The 18,959-nt window shown below is 40.1% G+C and overlaps 1 protein-coding gene across 2 annotated transcripts in view; it reads right to left on the bottom strand.

The window, feature by feature from the left end:
- Nucleotides 1-227: 227 nt before the first annotated feature.
- The window catches only part of LOC117381811 (replication protein A 70 kDa DNA-binding subunit-like), a 55,052-nt gene continuing 36,320 nt past the window's right edge, over nt 228-18,959 (bottom strand). For both annotated transcript variants that reach the window (XM_033978839.2, XM_055226764.1), the window contains 4 exons: nt 11,592-11,768; nt 10,642-10,749; nt 9,101-9,187; nt 228-920 (listed from right to left, as the gene is read on the bottom strand). In XM_033978839.2, the coding sequence (XP_033834730.1) occupies nt 813-920; nt 9,101-9,187; nt 10,642-10,749; nt 11,592-11,768 (480 nt within the window). In that variant the 3' untranslated portion in view covers nt 228-812. The remainder of the gene's footprint in view (nt 921-9,100; nt 9,188-10,641; nt 10,750-11,591; nt 11,769-18,959) is intronic.

Raw genomic sequence — 18,959 nt, 5'->3', positions numbered from 1 at the left:
GGAGCCGAACGCTACGGGTGACGTCATAACTAATAACTACCTACGCAATTATGGGATTAGGTTTAGGAGTTAGGATTAGGGCGGGGTCGTAGCTAAACCTCAATCATTCTTAATAAACATGCTCATTGTGAATCAAGTCTATCTTCATGCTTTACTAAGTCTATTATGAGTCTAGTAAAGTGTGTTTTTTATGTCTTAGAAAGTAATAAGTAAAAATAAAAACAGGATAAGAGAAAGCCTCCTTTAATCACACATTTGTTCAGTATTTAAGGGGCCCAGAACACTTCAAATATGATCACACTGTTAAATAATTATTGTAACATTCTTCAAACATACTTATAAAAATCCACAAAAATAAGCAACTCTAACACGATTACAAATAAAAAAGTGACACATCATCCCTTTGAACACATGCTTGTATTCTGAATATCTCTATTTAAGTGTTGAGAATGATGTAAGTCCTTTAACCGTTTTTTTGTCATTTGCTGTTCCTTAACTTAAGACGAGAAATTGCTTAAAACAACAGTGGTAAAAGATTCAAATCTATTAAATGATACTAGTGCAACTTCTGTTATGTACGACTATGCCTTGGCACTGACCCACTTTAAACTTCAAATAAGTCGTTTCCACCGTGTACCACAGATGGTCGGTGAACACAAATGAACAGTAAATACCAGTCTCTTGTTTGGCTGTCATTTTCTTTGATGAATCACACTCTCAGCCTCTAGCTGCTGTTGCGTTCTCAGATAGAAAAAAAACTGGACCAGAGTCACATGACCAGCTCTGATTCACCCCCGTTTCACTGAGGGGGGTCAAGTCGAGGCGGACATTTTGTGGATGTTTCTCATGAGTCTGCGGCTGTACTCTTTGTGGTCCACGGGGAGGATTTCCAACACGGTTACCTTCACCCGAGTCTCGTCCTAGAAACAAAAAGTGCACACATAAACAAGGGTGGTCACAATCGCTGGCACTCACAGAACAAAGCTGCAATGTTCGTGTATAAACATGACGCACAAAATAGCACTTGGATAAATAATGAATTCTTTCTGGTTACGTCTATATTACCTTAAGAATGCCAAAAATTGTTTGATCTCAGAAGCTGCACTCCTACTTTTCGTGTAAAGAGTCTGCCACCTGCTTGTCTCCCTGGAGATGTTGACGCTTTGCCTTGAATATTTCATATAATTGCATTAAACTGATCTTTTTTTGAGATGGCATCAGGTTTGTGAAGTTGTAGTATGTCGTTTTGCATCATGCTTTTCAATATTTATGGAACATTGTTGTGTGGGAGCATGGGTGACGTAGGCTTGAGGGCTGAATACTGGACAGAATCGTTCCGGTAACTTTAAGGAGGGTTCAAATTGGGCCTGGGAGAGATCACTAGATTACTCAGACATGCACAGATGACATTTAAAGCCACTTCAGGCATGTTTTTAATGAGGAAAAAAATGCTATAACATAGAAGTAGTAGAAGAACATGTAGAAAGCGCCAAAAAGTTGATTTTGTATAATTTTCCCACTTTAATGCCAGACTATGAAGACAAGACAAGCCAAAAATAATCTCACCGATCTCCAAGACAGGCTGGCAACTTCATCAGAAAGGTTAGATAGTGCGCATTTAATTATATAGAAAGTATGTACTTGTGAATACCATAGTAAACATGTGAACTGAATTATACTTTCAAGCTAATCTAATCTTTGGATACTCGAGTTTCCACCCTTGGATCTTCTGGTGGCATTATACTGCATGACACCACCTTTTCACTGGCGGAGAAGCAAGAATTAATTTCCACCATAATCACACCAAAGTGGAGTTAATCAATTAGCATTTCAAACAGCAACAAACACCTTCCCTTCTCTATCATCCCATATGTGATTCGACTACTTCATTAGTATTTTCAATTTGAGATCTACCTCGGGATCGCGGGCAAATTAAACTTTACATGTGGTTGTCGGGACGTGGGCTTCACTTGACAAAAGGTGACAACTCATTCCCAAGAACAATGAGCTGTGAGAAGGAGGCCTAATTCATTTATGTGCTCAGATAGGTCCAATCACATTTAGTTTAAAAGGGTGTCCCAAAATTCACCCCTATTCATAGGAAGCAATTATGGCTGACAGAGCGGGAGACTAGACTTTTCCACAAAATTTCCAGATGCCATAGAGTGACTAAAAAAGATGTTCGGTGTTGCACAGCGCACCTGGAATGAGGCACCGGTTCACAACAAGTAAATTAGTTGATTACGTATTCAACGGAGAAGGTAAAAGATGGGGAATCCCGCTGAGGAGACCAAGAGAAGCAGAAGAAATGCTACGACACCCGCTGGTTTGGTGCAACTGCGCGCTGGGTGATAGAGACAGGAAGAAAAGTAGTTTAGATCAATACAAAATAAAAGGGTCAGGCAGGTAAGGCAAAAATTAATTCTCATTTAAGATTTACAAGCTGTTGACCCGGACTCCCTCCCCTCAGTGGCAGAACCTGGTATCCACGGGGTTCACAATGATGGACGTTGGGACCGTAGCCACAGCAGTTAACAAAACAGTATCTCTCCTCAAAATAGCACCATGACAGGAAGCTGCAACTCATAAACAAAGATTATCACTGCTAAATGGTTTGTCAGCTGGCAAGAAAAGTGTATTTATAGTTTACTTTATTGCACTCTTAAAGATATCTTCAAAGTTTAGTGGGGCATACATTATTAACTGGAAAATAAATTCATTTGGGATTAATCAAACCAAAAGTACGTAGTAAAGTAAGTAAAGAAAGATTAGGGATTCATTTGAGTTTGTACAAAGATTGGTTAAAAACATTAAGTCTTTATTGCCCTCTGGTCCAACTGAACAGGACATTGAAGTCATTGCAGTCCCGAGGCCGGACAAATGAAAAGTAAAAATCACTACTTTGACTTGTCATGAAGGCCGTCTCTCCTGGGGGACTTCAGGGTGCTGTTAGAATGTGTTATTTTCTACTTTCATACTCTAGTATTGACTGCTCATATATTATACTCCTATGTGATCAGACATGTACGTTTGAGAAGTGTATGTACTCGTGGCTATGTGTTTCATTAAGTAATGCTGCAAAGCCTCAAGTACATGCTGGAAATAAGCAAATGTTTGCATATATGTTGGATAACAACCTGATGTTTACTTATATGCCATATAACCACAGGGTAAAGCCTCTTCGTGCTGAACTTGTGTTTGTTATAGGCTCTATAATGGACAGATTTAGCCAAAAGTAAACCATCACCACATCAAGAAGGATATAGTGGGCAGCTGGTAGTTCGAACCTGATGACCTTGGATAAAACCCAATAACTTGTAGTGCAGTGCAGGGACAAAATTCTAAAGACTGCTTCCTAAACAATTTGTAAAACCTTCTTTCTTTGTAAACAATAAATCCTCTGATAACGACATGTCACTATTGACAGTGAGAGGAGATACATACACAGAGGCCCTTAGGAAATGATCAGTAAAGATTTATGGGGTTTACAGTTATGTAACTGTAGGTCAGCAAGACCCTGACTATTCTTAAAACCCCTAAATGCATCACCCCAAATATGTAAATCACCGCTAGAAGAAACCATCTTTGCCAACCCCTTGTGATGCCATTGCTGTGTTACAGACATAGGAAAATTAAATTCATTGAAATATAAAATACAGACTTTGATAAATAAGCCTGACTACGACTACTTTCAAATGTCCAGGTGAGATGACCACAAACCCCACTCAAAGAACCTTCACAACCTTTGAAAACCTGGCCTTAAACCACTGAAACACAATTTTGTATTTAATTTATTTGAAAAAAAAAAAAAAAAAAAAAAAACTAAGATAAAACACAATTTCTCTGAACAAATAAAGGTTTCTTAGAAATTGTGCTTTTGTTGTTGAAGCTATAACACGGCTCATCCGCTCAAGTGCTCAACTCAAGAGAATCTCCTTTGCAGAAAGAACAAGATAAAACAACCTGATGTAACGAGGTTTCTGAGAGTTGTGGTGATTGTGTAATATGAGCAGCATACACACAGTTTGGATACACACACTTATATGCAAACTGTTCATAAGGACGAGTACAATAAGGAATCACCTAAGACACACGTGGATAAAAACAATTCAAAAGGCTGAATCGTGATGAGCTTTATATCCAGCAGAAACAGAGTCTGCTACTGCTGGACTGGAATGTTCTCTTTTAGTCTTTATAATAACTACACTTGAATTAGCCTTAATAAACCATGAACAAAGTCTTAGTAAATGGTCACATATTTATATAGTTCTTTTCCATCTTCAAGGCTTAAATCGATTTACGTCAACGAACCAATTCACTCACACGTTCATACACCAGAGCACGCAGACACTGGGGGAGGGGTGGGTTAAGTGTCAGGCCCAAGGATACAACAACAGCCTGTCCTCTCAACCAATGATGTTTCTGTCAAGAGCACGATTCGAACCACAAACACGCTACCAACTGAGCTACTGTCACCCCCTGATGAACAAATAGTTTATTAAGAACGATTCAGGTTCAGATTAGTAACAACTTAATACCTCAACTCCAAACCATAAGCCTTTAATTAAGTAGTTGCTATGGCTGATTAAGGTGTAGTTATTATAAAGTGGCACCAAATCACTCCCAAACTTTGAATTAACATTTGATTGTGTTACAAACAAATGCAAATGAGCTGTGTATATGAGATTTCACTCATCTGTGTCTAGTTTAAGTTGGTGCCAAAGACTTATGCACTCTTCAGAGACAAATGCAGCGAGCACAATGGTGATGCAGCAAGTCCTGGAGTAACCCTGCCTCAGCTCATCTATAATAAATTGAACAGAGAGACTAGTTCTAGTGGTGTGTTGTTTTTAAACTAACTCCAGCTGGCATGATAATTACACAATGCTACATCAAAGATTGCTCCGATTGTGTACACAGAGTCATTTTAAAGATGTCCTCTAATAAACCGCATGTGTCAATAACTTCTCATAAAAGAATATATTTGGCAACACGATGTTTTGAGAGAATTAAATTTAGCTTTTTAAAAAACTGATGTGCGACATATTTTTTTCGACTCCCACAACAAACCAGTTAAAGACACTATGTAACTTTCTCTGCTCGTGCGTGATTTTATGCATGTGCACGTCTCATTCACATTCAGTAACGCCCTGCTAAGGCTAAGAAACACAGAATTGAACATGTAAGATAACTTAAATGTCATGGTACGGAACATTATCAGTAAAACATTTCCACAGAGACAAGCAAGTAGCAAAGCCTTCACCACAAAAGTGAAATGATAAGCCACAATAACTACACTTATCACCACTTATCACATTTGTGCTACCAGAAAAAAGAGAATTTACTGACAAAAATGCATGTTCAGTACAGTCTTTCAGCTTCAGAAATGACTCAGAATAAAGGCCTTTAATACAAGCAAGTTTTACCTGTAAAAGCTGTTTGTCATTGTTTTTTTATTAATAACGCATAAAGTGTATTGTTTATGCAGAAATGTTCTAACTGCGCGGCTGCTTCCCATCTTTATGAAAAATGACTAATACCCGACTGTTGTTACTTCATTAATCTTGTTAAGTAAGCACTGGCATTTCACTATATTGCTCTATTTCCACTCAGACGCTGTGCTAAATGTGTGATGTTTTTCCTCTTTTTGTTCAAAGCTGTAAAAACAAAAAACACTGCAACGCTGGAAACACAGGGTCTTAGATGTTCACAACGTCATCCTCTTCAATCACATACTTTGAAATAAAAACTTTGACTAAGAATCACTCCATATAGATTTGCTAAACAGATGAAACTTTTCAGGGAACTTCAAGCCATTATTGGGCCATATGCCACCCCATTAATCGTAAGTGGTGCATCCTCTACTTCTTGGTAGGTTCATTACAGAAATATCGGTATACAAGGACAATAGAAAGTATACAATTGTACACTTATGGCAAAGCATTGAGATGTAAATGAGAGGAGACAAGCCAAACAAACAAGATAAAGTTTCCATTGCATAAACATTTTCATCTAAATTGGTACAAACTGTGAAAGTGTCTCACACATCATTAAGCATTTGCCTTGGCCGCCTCTGTATCCCTCTCACAACCTGTTCTATTCATTTGCCGAAATAAGAGTTTATTTTAAATCTTTCTAAAATAAGTTGTTTATGCATCCGTACTGTTACAAATTTAATCTGGAAAACTGAGCTGTAAATAAACTGAGTGATATTCTTATTAGTGATGTTTGGAGCGTACAGGTTTTTTAATAAGGCCTCAAACTGATTTAAATAATTTCAGCAGTTCAACCTAAAATGAAACTTTACTTATCTGTAGATGAAATAAATGTACATACAAAGTGAGTGCAAAATAATGATCAAACTAATGGATTTTTCGGTAAAAACACATCACCGATTGTAAACACCACAAACACATTTTTCACTGATTGAAGTGTAATGAGTGATCTGTACAAAGATGGTGCCTCCTTTAAAAAAAAAAAAAAAAAAAGTCAGAAATCTTGATCAGGATATTATTGGGATGTGTAGTGTATACGTTATTTTCCTGGAGGATGAGTGGCTATTGGGGTTGACATCTGAGCAGCCAGTCCTCTCCCCACATGTTGAGAACGGCTCATTTGGACCTGAGTGACACAAATGTGCAGTGGAGTGAGAGAGTCTGCTGAGGCTTTTCTCCAGGACATGATGTGAGCTCATCCTACAGCTCAATCACGGCACCCTCAGCCTTGGTATGTGTCCCGGGTAACAAATTAGCCACTAAATAATTAAGCTAATTAGGCTTAGACAGACAATAGCTAAATGCTAATTATCGGCTAATTAAGAGAAATGAATCCGCAGCTGTATTTGTTTTCTATCCAAAGTGCAGTGGCTACATCACAGCTCCCTTGTCACTATAAGGCTAACTGATCCGTGTTGTGTGACTGTAGCGCGTGGGGACCTTCTAGTGTTTTGTGAGCCTGCAGTACAGCAGAGCTAATAACGTTATGCATGCTCCTTACAAATGCCTGGCTCCCTTACAACAGACTTCATAATTAAAAGACAGTGCATAATCATTTACATCAGGGAACACATTCATTTATCCATCTCCAACCTGGAGAGGCTGAAGGCTTCACTGTGGATACGTCTAATCAGATACACACAATTAGTGACATGGGTATTTCAAGATTTTTACTCTACCTGGTGTTAAAAAACAGTTTTAAAGCTGTTTACCCGATTGATCTACCACACAAATCGTTACAGCGTTGTGGTCATTTCTGTTTTAAACCCATTATGTTTGTACAGCCTTATGGTCAAGTGTACATACGATATTGTGCGTTGTGCTGCCCTCAACATCATAAGCTCAAATCCCAGCTGTGGTAATATGCTGAAGGTCCCCCGTGCAGAGCTGAATCTTCATATACACAGACTATGCCAGTTGCGTAGGGCCGCACAGCTGCATAGGGTCCCATAACTCAAGTGTCTGTCAATCTACATGTACTTATGACAAAATGGGGCCCCAATCTGCTCCTCAACATAAATATGACTTTCTGATTGGTTAAATGGGTTTGTACAATACGACACACTGCTGTGCTTCGACCCCTGCCTCCTCCCTCACTCATAAACACATCTCAGCAACAGCACAGAGACAGCATGATGTAAGTTTACTTACTACACATGTCTCTTGTCTTTGCCTCACAACAATTCAAAAACTTCACAGTGCAGCAGGTTACTATAGATAATGACAGAAGCTTCCTTGCTCCTGCTGGGCCGGTGAACACGCTGGAGTTTTCGTGCGTTAATGAGTTTCACTAATTTATTTGTAAATCTGTGTTGATATTATACACATATTAATGTGCATCACCCACTAATTATTTACGCATTTATTGAACACAAAAAATGTGATTATGAAGTAAAACTGAAGTGAAAGTTTCCATGGCAGTGGGTCCTAAACATTATGATAACGAGATGGTGAGCCTATAATAGTAAGTGTTATAATAAGTGTTAGTTGAAGTTTTCATTTGTAGACCATCCTAGAGCATGTGGGAGCCGAGTGTGGCACTACCACATAATTTATAATACACAATCCATAAATGTAATCACACTTTAGCCAATTGGAATACATTAAAATGCACTAGAAAATAATAATATTCCAGATTTTCTGAGAATCTCCCTCTCGATAATTAGAAGTATTTGTAGTGGCAATCGGTGTTCTCAGCCTCTATACACGCCTTTGTCCATCACTATGTGATGTGTGTATAACAGACACATTTCGTGCAGATGATGACAGCTGTGTGCATCATGTTGTAGAATGTTAATAATCAATAGCTTGCGTGGCACTGAAACAGTGAGGGCCTCCAAGATAAATATATCTTAGGGCCCCCTGAAGGTTAGATCTGCCTCTGCCCCTGCGCTCTTCATCCACCTTTCACACTATACTACTCTGTCAGGTTGTCAATAAAGATCACAGGCTGAAAATATGTTTTCTTTGCAACATTTAGTTTCAAGTTAGAAAACAGTCCAATAGTAATACATCATGGGTAACAGGTGGATGAAACGACAGATGGAGCTGTTAAGTTTGTCACACAAAAATTGAATATCTTTTTAACTTAAACTGGACTTTTAGACTATGCCGGATGTTGCAACATTTGTTTATTATCATCTACTGCAGCAAAGCCCTGAACTTCTAATGAACCACTATTGACGACTCTTTTGTCACGAAAGCAGTCCCTCTTCCCCAAACAGCCCAGTATGAAAAACACAACCCCTCTGTGCCTCTTTACCTTTTACTCCCTGCAATGCTGCGAGATACCCACAGTAAATGAGAATATTTGGGCTTTTTACGACAATGGCTGCTTGTTTGTCTGCTTATTTTGAAGGCCATTCAAACCCAACTATTATTAGTGTATGGAGGAAATTATCATAGTGTTTTCATTCAGAGCCGCCACAATCGCTGTCTTTTTGCGACAAGCACAAACCAATCGCACTGTTATGGCTAGCACAAATTTTGTATAGCCAGGGGACAATCATGTTCCCACAGTAAGCCATTATTATTTAGACTCTTTGGCTTTCAGGAATCTAAACAGTCGCATTGTGTTGGATGTTTTTATTATTAAAAGTACTCACGTTGTACGTCTCCAGCTTCACTCTGTTTTTAAAGATGTGCGTTGTGAAGTTGGCTTTCTGGAAGACTTGGTTAAACGCTTCCTCGTCCTGGGGGAGACACAGCAGAACAAGGTAAATGTGAGGTAAATGCAAAGTCACGCTTTACAGGCAGCAGTCTGCTACAGTCAGACCTGCTGTTGCCGACGGAAACGCAATTTTCCTGTTGCATCGGAACTTGAACTCTCTATATGTGAGATGCTTTACAGGGCTATATATAGAGCGTGAGAGCAGAATGTGAACTTCTTGGAGCTCAAGTAGTACTAATAGAGTGAAGTTTTTCCTTTTTTAAGTTTCACTTAAACTTTCTGGTAGAGAAACCGCCTTCTGCTCTTCCTCATGGTGATGTTAAAGATATACCAGAAATGTTCCACAGTGTCATATTAAATACATCCATCTCCAAGCAAATGAGCAGGTGACAGGACCAAGTTACAGGTGAAATCTGCGGAAAGGAAACCCCGCTCACAGTTTTTCAAGATAGTATTTAACAAATAAAGCACCTATTTAAATGAATGAAAGCCAGATGTGTTTAATGCAGGGCCCAGACTAATAATTTGGGTTGGGTGCACTGATGCGCCTAAAATTTTCATTTGTGTGCACCAGAAGATGATTTGGATGCACCAAAGCCCCTCGCTTATTTAAGCCATCTTAATATGTTATCCTTAAACAATCAGGGCTGAATAAATAACTCAATGGATACTTTTACTCAAATGCACAATTTATTCTCTATACTACACTTTACTTTACTACAATTTATTTTGACTAGTTTTAGCCTTTCAAGTTAAAACTGAATTGGTTAGTATGTTATTTGATTTTGACTTATTTTTAAGCCAATATTATACCTTTTTATTAACTGTTGTGAGGGTCTGTGCTTTTAAGGATCTTTATAGTTCGCTATAGCACATGTCATCAGCCTTCTTACTTTCAATAATTGATCTTTGATGTCTTTTGCTGTGTAGTTTTACTTTCTTTTTCATTTCGCACATCAACAACCACAAAGGATATAAGTAACTAAACACGCAGCAGAAGATCTGCTCTTTAAAGGTAAACACTGTGTCTCATTCACAAGTAAAAGAAAAAAGCCAAACTTATAAGAAATGTGATGTATTTAGCTCTGTGCACCAGAACATGACCTGAGCGCATTGGCTTCAGGCGCTCGGACTGTGCAGAGGTGAGGCGAGAATCAGTGAATTAATGTTTTTTTTCTTTTAGTTTCCAATTAAAACAATAATTTAAGGGTGTTTAATATAATTTAATCTGTGTTTATTATGAGGAGAAAGGACACATGAGAAGGGACGTGATGAGGATGTGGCAGGTGCACCAGTGCATCCAAGGAAAATTTTTAGTTGCATCGGACAAAATCTTAGGCCCTGGTTTAATGACATTTTGAACATTCCAGGACAAGGCCATACCATCTCCATGGAGACAAGCAGGTGGCACTGTTCATTTTCTGACATATTTCTTTGTGTATAGATGTAAAACTAGTGTTGTGTATTTAGACTCACTGTGTCTCTGAGCCGGCCCAGACGCTGTGCACTGTGCCCCAACAGGACCTCGGCTGTCTCCTGGAAACACGTCACCCACTGGTTATCCCCGAAGTCGGCCAAGTTCGCCTGAGAGGGACACGCCACATGAAGAGGCTTAATGATGACTGTCTAATGAATGACGACTGCTTACATAAATTACATTAATCCAGGGGCAAACCACAGGCACCAGCCAAGCACAGACTGGTTTCTACAGACTGATTACAACATCCATCTAAACAATTAAAACTGAGCATACATAAGTTGGTATTGCAGTTCAGAATACTGTGACACCAGTAAGCATTTATTGACTCTCTTGTAATGGTAAATAATACTGTGCCTTAGACTCAAAACAGCATAAATACTTTATCCATACAATCAAAAACATAACATGATCAAATTTAAGTAATTTCTATTACCACAATAAAGTGCAGTTAGTATGTTTAGCCTTACCATAACAATAGTAAAGGGTAATTGGTCACATTTTTATGTAGCTCTTTTCCACCTTCAAGACACTCCAAGCGCTTTACATCAAGGAACCACTCACCCATTCAGAGACCAGTGTACGCAGACAATGGGGGTGAGGTGGGTTAAGTGTCTTTCCCAAGGACACAACGACAGCATTAATCTGTGGGAGGACCACCAACCTGTGGGTCAGTGGATCTGACTGCTCAACCAATGATGTTTATGTCAAGAGCGAGATTCAAACTGGCAACCTTAGGATCAGTTGAGAAACACTCTACCAACTGAGCTACTGTCGCCCAGTAAGATAGAAAAAAATGCCCCCCCCCCCCACACACACATATACACACACATAGTAGATATATAGTAGTAGTGTAATGTAGTGTAGAATACAGTCTACATGACCTGAAAATCTAGGGAAAACCCACCAAAAACAGCATAGTTCATTTGTAACAGTAGTGTGTCCTTACTGAAAGCAAGAGTCTGTATTCAAAGTTGGGGTAGTCGCGGTCACATTTCTCGCAGCGGTAAAGCCCGTTGTGTTGATCTAGGACCTTTTTGTTGCAGTCTGAGGAGGGACAGGCCGGGTACAGACAGTTCTCCTTCCGGATGTACACCACTGTAGCCACGCAGCTGAAGTAATCCGCCTGGAAGAGACATCAAAAGGAAAGAGCAGTGAAAACATGAGCCTTCTGCATCCAAATCTCTCTCTTCACAGCTGGAACACGTGTCTCTGCTCTTAAACTGTTTAGACACAAATCGTCCCATTACATATACACATGCTGTGACACATTTGGCTGTAGTAGTAGCTAAGCATTTAACATGTAGATTATTGTAACTAATGATAATCCCATTGTAGATGTACAGAGTAGGGAAAAAAAGTGAAAACAAAACTGATATACACTGGATTTAAAGGTATGATATTACACAAAATGGATTCTTGAGATGTTTTAGTCATGTTATAAAGCTGAATAACTGGGCTTGCATTTTGTTTCATTCACACATGCACACACACTGACACTGTTTTACCTTGTGGTCATGTAGTGGAGCTCTTTGACATTTGGTATGAATCGATTTAATTATAATGTGTTTATCTTATAACAAACTTCTCTAGGCATTCAAAGTGGTTTTACAAATTTGTGCATTATTCATTCACTCCATCCTTGGCGGTGGTAAACTATTGTAGCCACACCTGCCCTGGGGTAGACTGACGGAAGCAACGCTGCCCATTTGTGCCATTGATCCCTCCACCAACAATCACTCACACACCACATTCACACACTGACAAGTTGGGTGAAGTGTCTTGCCCATGTACACATTTGTAGTAGTCCGAGCAGGTATCCAAGCGCCACCCGATGAGTAGGTGAGCACGTGCTCTAACCACGGAGTGAATTCAATCTAATTTAAATAAAAACTGAAAAAATAATTAGCATGAACATGAGAGGCTCCAAAATTGGGCTCAAGTAAAATTACTGTTCATTCAAAAAACTTCATAAAAAAATATTTCATAAAGTAGCATTGTCCTTGTCTGTAGCCATTCGAGCTGGCTGTCCTTGTGGTTACCTCACTGTTGTTTTCGTTCATTAATTTTTTATGCCCGTATATTTTTGTCCCAGGCAACCTTTGTTACCTTCACCATATTTCAGCAGCATTGTAATAAGCATGGGGTTTGTTCCTGGGTTTTAGATTGCATTCGGAGGCACAATGACACAGGCTCAAGGACAAGTCTCCAACATTTCTGTAAATCTTGCAACATGATTAATATGTATATAGCAATATAATAATGCATCAATGTAAATGTTTGCCTCGAGGAAAGAAAAAAAATACAATTTTAAGACAACTAGCAAGGCTGTTAAAGTTTTATTCTCTGATAATCATTTGTATTTAAGGATATGTATCGTTCATTATTGTTAAAGACTTTACACTAGCAGATAACTAACACTCCCAGACATATTACTGTAAGCATGCAGTTGTAATAAAAGCGATTCAATGGAAGAAATGCTTAGAACGAGTCTAGTGATGATATATGAACTTAAAAACAGTGCAGAGTTTATACCTGTGACACAACAACCCTGGTAAAATTCAAACCACTGATTTTTCTGAGGTTCAGAGCTTTTTTTTTTTTTTTTTAAACAAGGATTCCTGAAACCAGCATGACTGAAGCTAAATAACAAATCCAGATATGTTTTTTAATGAGCAAACAATTTTATAACATTGTTAAAAAGGTCAAAAAAGTACATTTTGCATATGTGTCTTTCAGTTTTGGTATTGACGTTTTATTTATCCCCTCCCTGAACTGCCACCTTAATGTGGTGGAGAAGTTTGAGCATCCAAATGATCCTGGGAACTATGTTGTCAGGGGCTTTGGAAGGGTCACCCATGGCAAACAGTTCCAAGGGGACGGGTCAGACTAAGAGTGGTTCAGAAGCCACTTATGATGAGTAAAAGAACAAGGTCATCTAAGTCACCCGAACCGGGCCTTGGGTGGGTGCACCTGGTGGCCGGGCATTTCCCCATGTGGCCCGGCTGGGCTTTTACCCACGGGGCACGGCCGGGCTCGGACCAAAAGGAGCGACGTGGGCCGTCCTCCCGTGGACCCATCACCTATGGGAGGATCCGTAAGGGGCTGGTGCATAGAGATCTGAGTGGCAGTCAAAGGTGGGGACCTCAACGACCGGATCTCTGGACATGGAGACTGGCTCTGGGGACATGGAATGTCACCTCGCTGGGGGGGAAAGAGTTTGAGGTTTTCCTGAACCCGGTGATGGACAATGGAAGTAAGGGATGCCGTCAGGCTGAAGAAGGAGTCCTATCGAGCTTTGTTGTCTTGTGGGACTCCTGAGGCAGGACTCCGAGTGTGAAACAGCTGGGATGAGAATTGGCTCCTCCAAATCCAAGGCCAGGTTCTTGACCAGAAAAAGGTGGCTTGCCCTTTTTGGGTAGGTGGAAATGGAAATGGGTTTCCTCTGCAGGGTGCCCGGGCGGATCCTTAGGGTTAGGGTGAGGAACTCGATCACATGGGAGGAGCCTGGAGTAGAGTCGCTGCTCCTACATGTTGAGAGAAGCCAGCAGAGTTGGCTCAGGCATCTGTTCATGATGCCTCCTGGACAGGCGTCCAGGAGGCATCATGAACAGATGAGGTGTTCTGAGATGTTCTGAGCATGTTTCACTGGAGGGAGGCCCTGGGGACAACCCAGGACACACTGGAGGGACTATGTCTCTCGGCTGGCCTGGGAACACCTTGGGGTCCCACCGGAGGAGCTGGAGGACGTGTTTACGGTGAGGGAAGTCTGGGAGACCCCGCTTAGACTGCTTCCCCTAACGTCCCAGCCCCAGAAAAGCGGGAGAAAACAGATGGATGGATGGATGTTTTATTTATTATTATGCATTTATTAATTTTAATATCCCAATGAATCAATCATTGTGATTACAGTTCATATTTTTTTTTAAGATAATTTCCCTTTGTTAATGGGAAGCAAATTATGTAAGAATTGGCTGATGAAAAAAGTTGAATTGTGTTGAATTGCAACTTGAGTGCATCATTACATTCTAATTAAGACATTCCATTTATTTTGTATTTGTATCACATGAATCATTCCCTGCAAAGATCAGCCCATTACTCAGCCTGTGCCTGGCTGACAGAGCATCAGGGTAATGGCGCGCTGTATCTCATGTCCCCTGCTGAGGGGAGCCCCTGCTGAGCTGGGGGTCACTCATCTCTCACTCATGGGTGTTAAATCTTGGCCCAAAAATCTTGCCGTTTTTCAAACTCAACCTGTCTTTTATTTCTTTTTTCATGATTATCACAATGCTGTTTGTCTTCACTATTTATTTTGTTAAAAGCTGAGTCACTGAAGTTTTACAAAAGACCATAAAAGAGTACAATGCAAACACGGGACATTTCATCAAAGTGGTGTTCATGTGGGCGGCTGCCCTGCGAGTGCAACAAGACGACAGGTGGCAGGAACACAATGAGCAATGGCTTGTGTAACAGTTAACACTGAAATATTTGGGACCACGCACTGCTTTTGAACTTTTCTTTGTGCAATAAGATGACACAAGATTGTATAAGAGGCTATAAACTTTTAAGAAAGGATTTTGAGACTGTAACAGATATGGGCAGACCTACAAAACTGTTTAAGAAACATCTGGATAGTAGTTTTGTTTTTCTCTTTTATGTCATCATTAAACATATGATAAACATGCTGTAAAGCTGCCAGATTGCAACTACGGGCAATCTGTTGTCCAACATTTGCTCTCACAAACACACACTGATTCATACACCAACGTACAAGGACACTGGAGGCAAGGTGGGTGAAGTGTCTTGCCCAAGGACACAATGTCAGAAAGCACAGTGGGAAAGCACTCTTAACGCTTCTCCTGCCCTATAGCAACACATTCTTCTGATGAGGAGAGAGTGCCAGCCATGCAGCCACCAGGCTGCCACTTATGCTCAAAATTATGCTTTATGTAAAGGAAGAAATAGCTGAAATTAAGATGGGCATTGGCATTATCATAAAAAAAAAATCACCAAAACATCTAAACTCTTTCTGAAAGGTCTTTTTGGGTTATAATTATTCAACATGTCCACTACATTTTTATAGACAGCATAATTTTGCAGATGTAAAGTTGAGAAGTAGATTTGAATAAAATACAACACACTATAAAAAACTAACTTGGAGAAAAAGTTGGCATGGTATGTAGAACAGTTGCCAACAAGCCCATCCAGCTGGTGGACGCATGCTGTTTACATATCTCTATTTGACTTCCAAACAATCTTGGAACAATTTAAAAGGAGCAGAGGGAGAGAGTGAGAGCTCCGTGAATAATAGATGGATTTGGGAGACGCTGCTCTCTCTTCCTCTGATACGTAAACTAATGTACACTCACAAACAGGCCAGTCTGGACCCACTCCCAACAAGGTTATATGCAAAGAAACATACACATTTGTAATATGGACACAATGCACTAAACTTCTCTGCATTATGAATTGAAATGAACGTGTACACAGGCAAACTGAATCTAATTAAAATGCCGAGATGTTGCAGTAATTTAAACAGATATTAACACCTTAGGCGGCAGAACTCACACTGCTAAAATCAACAGCTAAAAAGGAAAGAAATGCTAATTTTCAGGGGAAAGGCTATTCTCTCATCCTGTGGAGAGGCACAGCGCCACATTTCCATAAACATAAATATGAAGAATGCACATGAACCGCAGAATGCTGCGAGGACTCACATGTGTGTGCACATGCACCACACAGGGTGGTAAACAAACACAGCACATGTAAGTAAGCAGAAAAATCCTTACCCACAATCCCCTGCGGCTGTTTCACCCACCAAGGGACCAGGCCTTAAACAAGATGTTAGGATTAGAGCCAGGAGTCAAAATGAAATGCTTTAAAATGAAATCTAAACAACACAAGCCAGTGCTGGGTGAGACTAACGTTGGCCTAAATGAGTCCATCAAAGCCACGGTCCGGGACCAGGGCCAAGCACTCTCTCTCTCTTATACTACTGCTAAGCTTACAAATAGGAGCTGTGTTCACACCATGTAACCGCACCCCACATACACCTCTGTGCTGTTTATGCCGAAACACTAGGGGTCACAAGTCAATACAATCAGCTCAAAATATTAGCTCATTTACCAGATCCTTCAAGCTAATAGAAGAGGCGATATGTCTTTCTCTATTATAAATGATAACAAAGTAGTCCTTGATGTTAAGCTCAACTTGTAACTCTAAGTCTTAAATTGAGGAAACAGAGGACAGGGTCAAACAATGACACATAGTTTCACTGGAGCATTTTCAAGTAACCCGCCACCAAATCTCCTTGTCAAAGCCTGATCTCGTCAGATCTCAGAAGCTAAGCAATGCAGGGCCTGGTTAGTACTTGAATGTGTTAGTGGTGGTTGGAGGGGCAATGGCGCAGACTGACAGCCTCACGTCCGTCAGTCTGCCCCAGCTGTGATTATAGTATCAACTTATCACCACCGAGTATGGAGTGAAAGAGTAATGCACCAAATTGTAAAGTGACTTTGAGCATCTGGCAAAGCGTTATATAAGACTGATTATTACCATATTATCGATATTATCATCATCACTATATATTGTATTATTATTACTACAATTTATTATTATTACCTGCATCTTAAGATAAGAATCCTGAACCTAAAAGTTTTTCTCCGAGGGGTAACTAATCTGCCCTGGTGCCTCTTATAAATGCAGATGTCCGCTTGCCTCCAGTGACTGTTGTGCCTATGTCCCTCTTCCCCAAAGCCCAGTGCTGACTCACATCTTCATAATCTGTCCGCCCATCCGTCTATAGCCAGGACATACGCTGCAGCCAGTACCCCCTCCCAGACGCTCACTAAGAAGCCTTTTATAATTAGCAGAGCATCACCCGTTAGCTACAGCTGCACCCACCCCCACAACTCCTCTATTTACGCCCGCACTGCCACGTCAAATTTTATAAACTTGTGTAGGTCTGGAGACAGCTTGAAGGACACACAAATAAGGAGAAGGTTCATAGTGTAGTGAAAAACGAAATGTGGAGGTGCAGAAGTCCACAGACTTATTTAGATTATTTTTTTGGGGTCATTTGAAGGGATGGTCTGACTGCCAGATCTGACTTTCAATTTCAAGAACACATCCAGATGCAACCTTTGAAAGTATTTATCTTGAATCAAATATAAGTTGTCTATTAGTCATACTAATCTGTTTAAAAGGACACGTCTGATACACTGAGAACAAACTGGGAAAGACAAATGAGTGGCACACAGATTGCATGGGATAGTTTTGAGAAAATAATGGTGCTAAATATCTGACAGATGACAATATTTCAAAATAAAAATCCTCAACATCACAATATTAGCAACAATTTACTGTCTATTCATAATAATTTGTATTTTTTCTTTAAATTTTGATTGTAACTGAGTGAAATTTAAGCCATGTGAAATTTAAATCTCTGTGTAGTGGTAGAAAATATAATAGATGATCAAAGGCCAAGACGAGGAGGCAGCCATCCCATTCCCTCACAGTCCCTGTTTATCTCGGGACATCTCAAGGCATTGTAGTCCCCCTTCAGGCCCTTTACCATGGAAGTTCAAGATCACAGGTGTGGACACTGACCTGTGAATGTAGAGCTTTCCATAAAAATTCGAATTTATATTTGTAAAATCTGACTGGTAATAATGGTACACACAATAGGCTCCTATTAAAGCTAATTAAGTATTTTTGACACTAAAGTGCACATTGCAGTACTACTTCCACCTCTGTTGATCGGGGAGGTGAATTGGCAGCTGCTGTGGAGACTGTTACAAAGAGGTCATTCCGAATGTGGACCAGGGCGCTACCATAACAACTACATTCTCTCCATAAATCCCTGTGCATTTGTCATCATCTCTGCCTCTGCCTTCTCTCCTCTTGTATTCTAGTGTGAGGCAGCACAGCCTTGGGCCAAAGTCTTCACCTTAAGCGCAGTGAGAAGGACCTGAAAAAGGGGCATGACTAACATTGTGCACAAAAAGAAATACATACAGAACCCCGGATACAGACTCGTGCGCGCTCGTAAAAAATACAGCACGTTTTAAAATAGTTTTGCACTCTTATCACACCAAATCCCAGTGTCACCTTCTGGCATCTAAACGCAATTAAATTTTGTATGTGGAAGGGCAACCAAGTGAAAATCGACCTCCCATAATTGACGTGGTTTCACATGTCAAATTTAATGCAGGTCTCTAAACGTCACACAAACAACTCCCTTAATTACAACTGGCTTATTCGTTAACACCTATTCACTCTCTCACTATGAGGAAGACAGGTATAGGTACATATGATA

This window comes from Periophthalmus magnuspinnatus, chromosome 14 (assembly GCF_009829125.3).
Source record: "Periophthalmus magnuspinnatus isolate fPerMag1 chromosome 14, fPerMag1.2.pri, whole genome shotgun sequence".
In the NCBI taxonomy this organism is placed as follows: Eukaryota; Metazoa; Chordata; class Actinopteri; order Gobiiformes; family Gobiidae; genus Periophthalmus; species Periophthalmus magnuspinnatus.
Note: the sequence above shows the minus strand (reverse complement) of the source record. Positions and strands in the feature narration are given on the sequence as shown.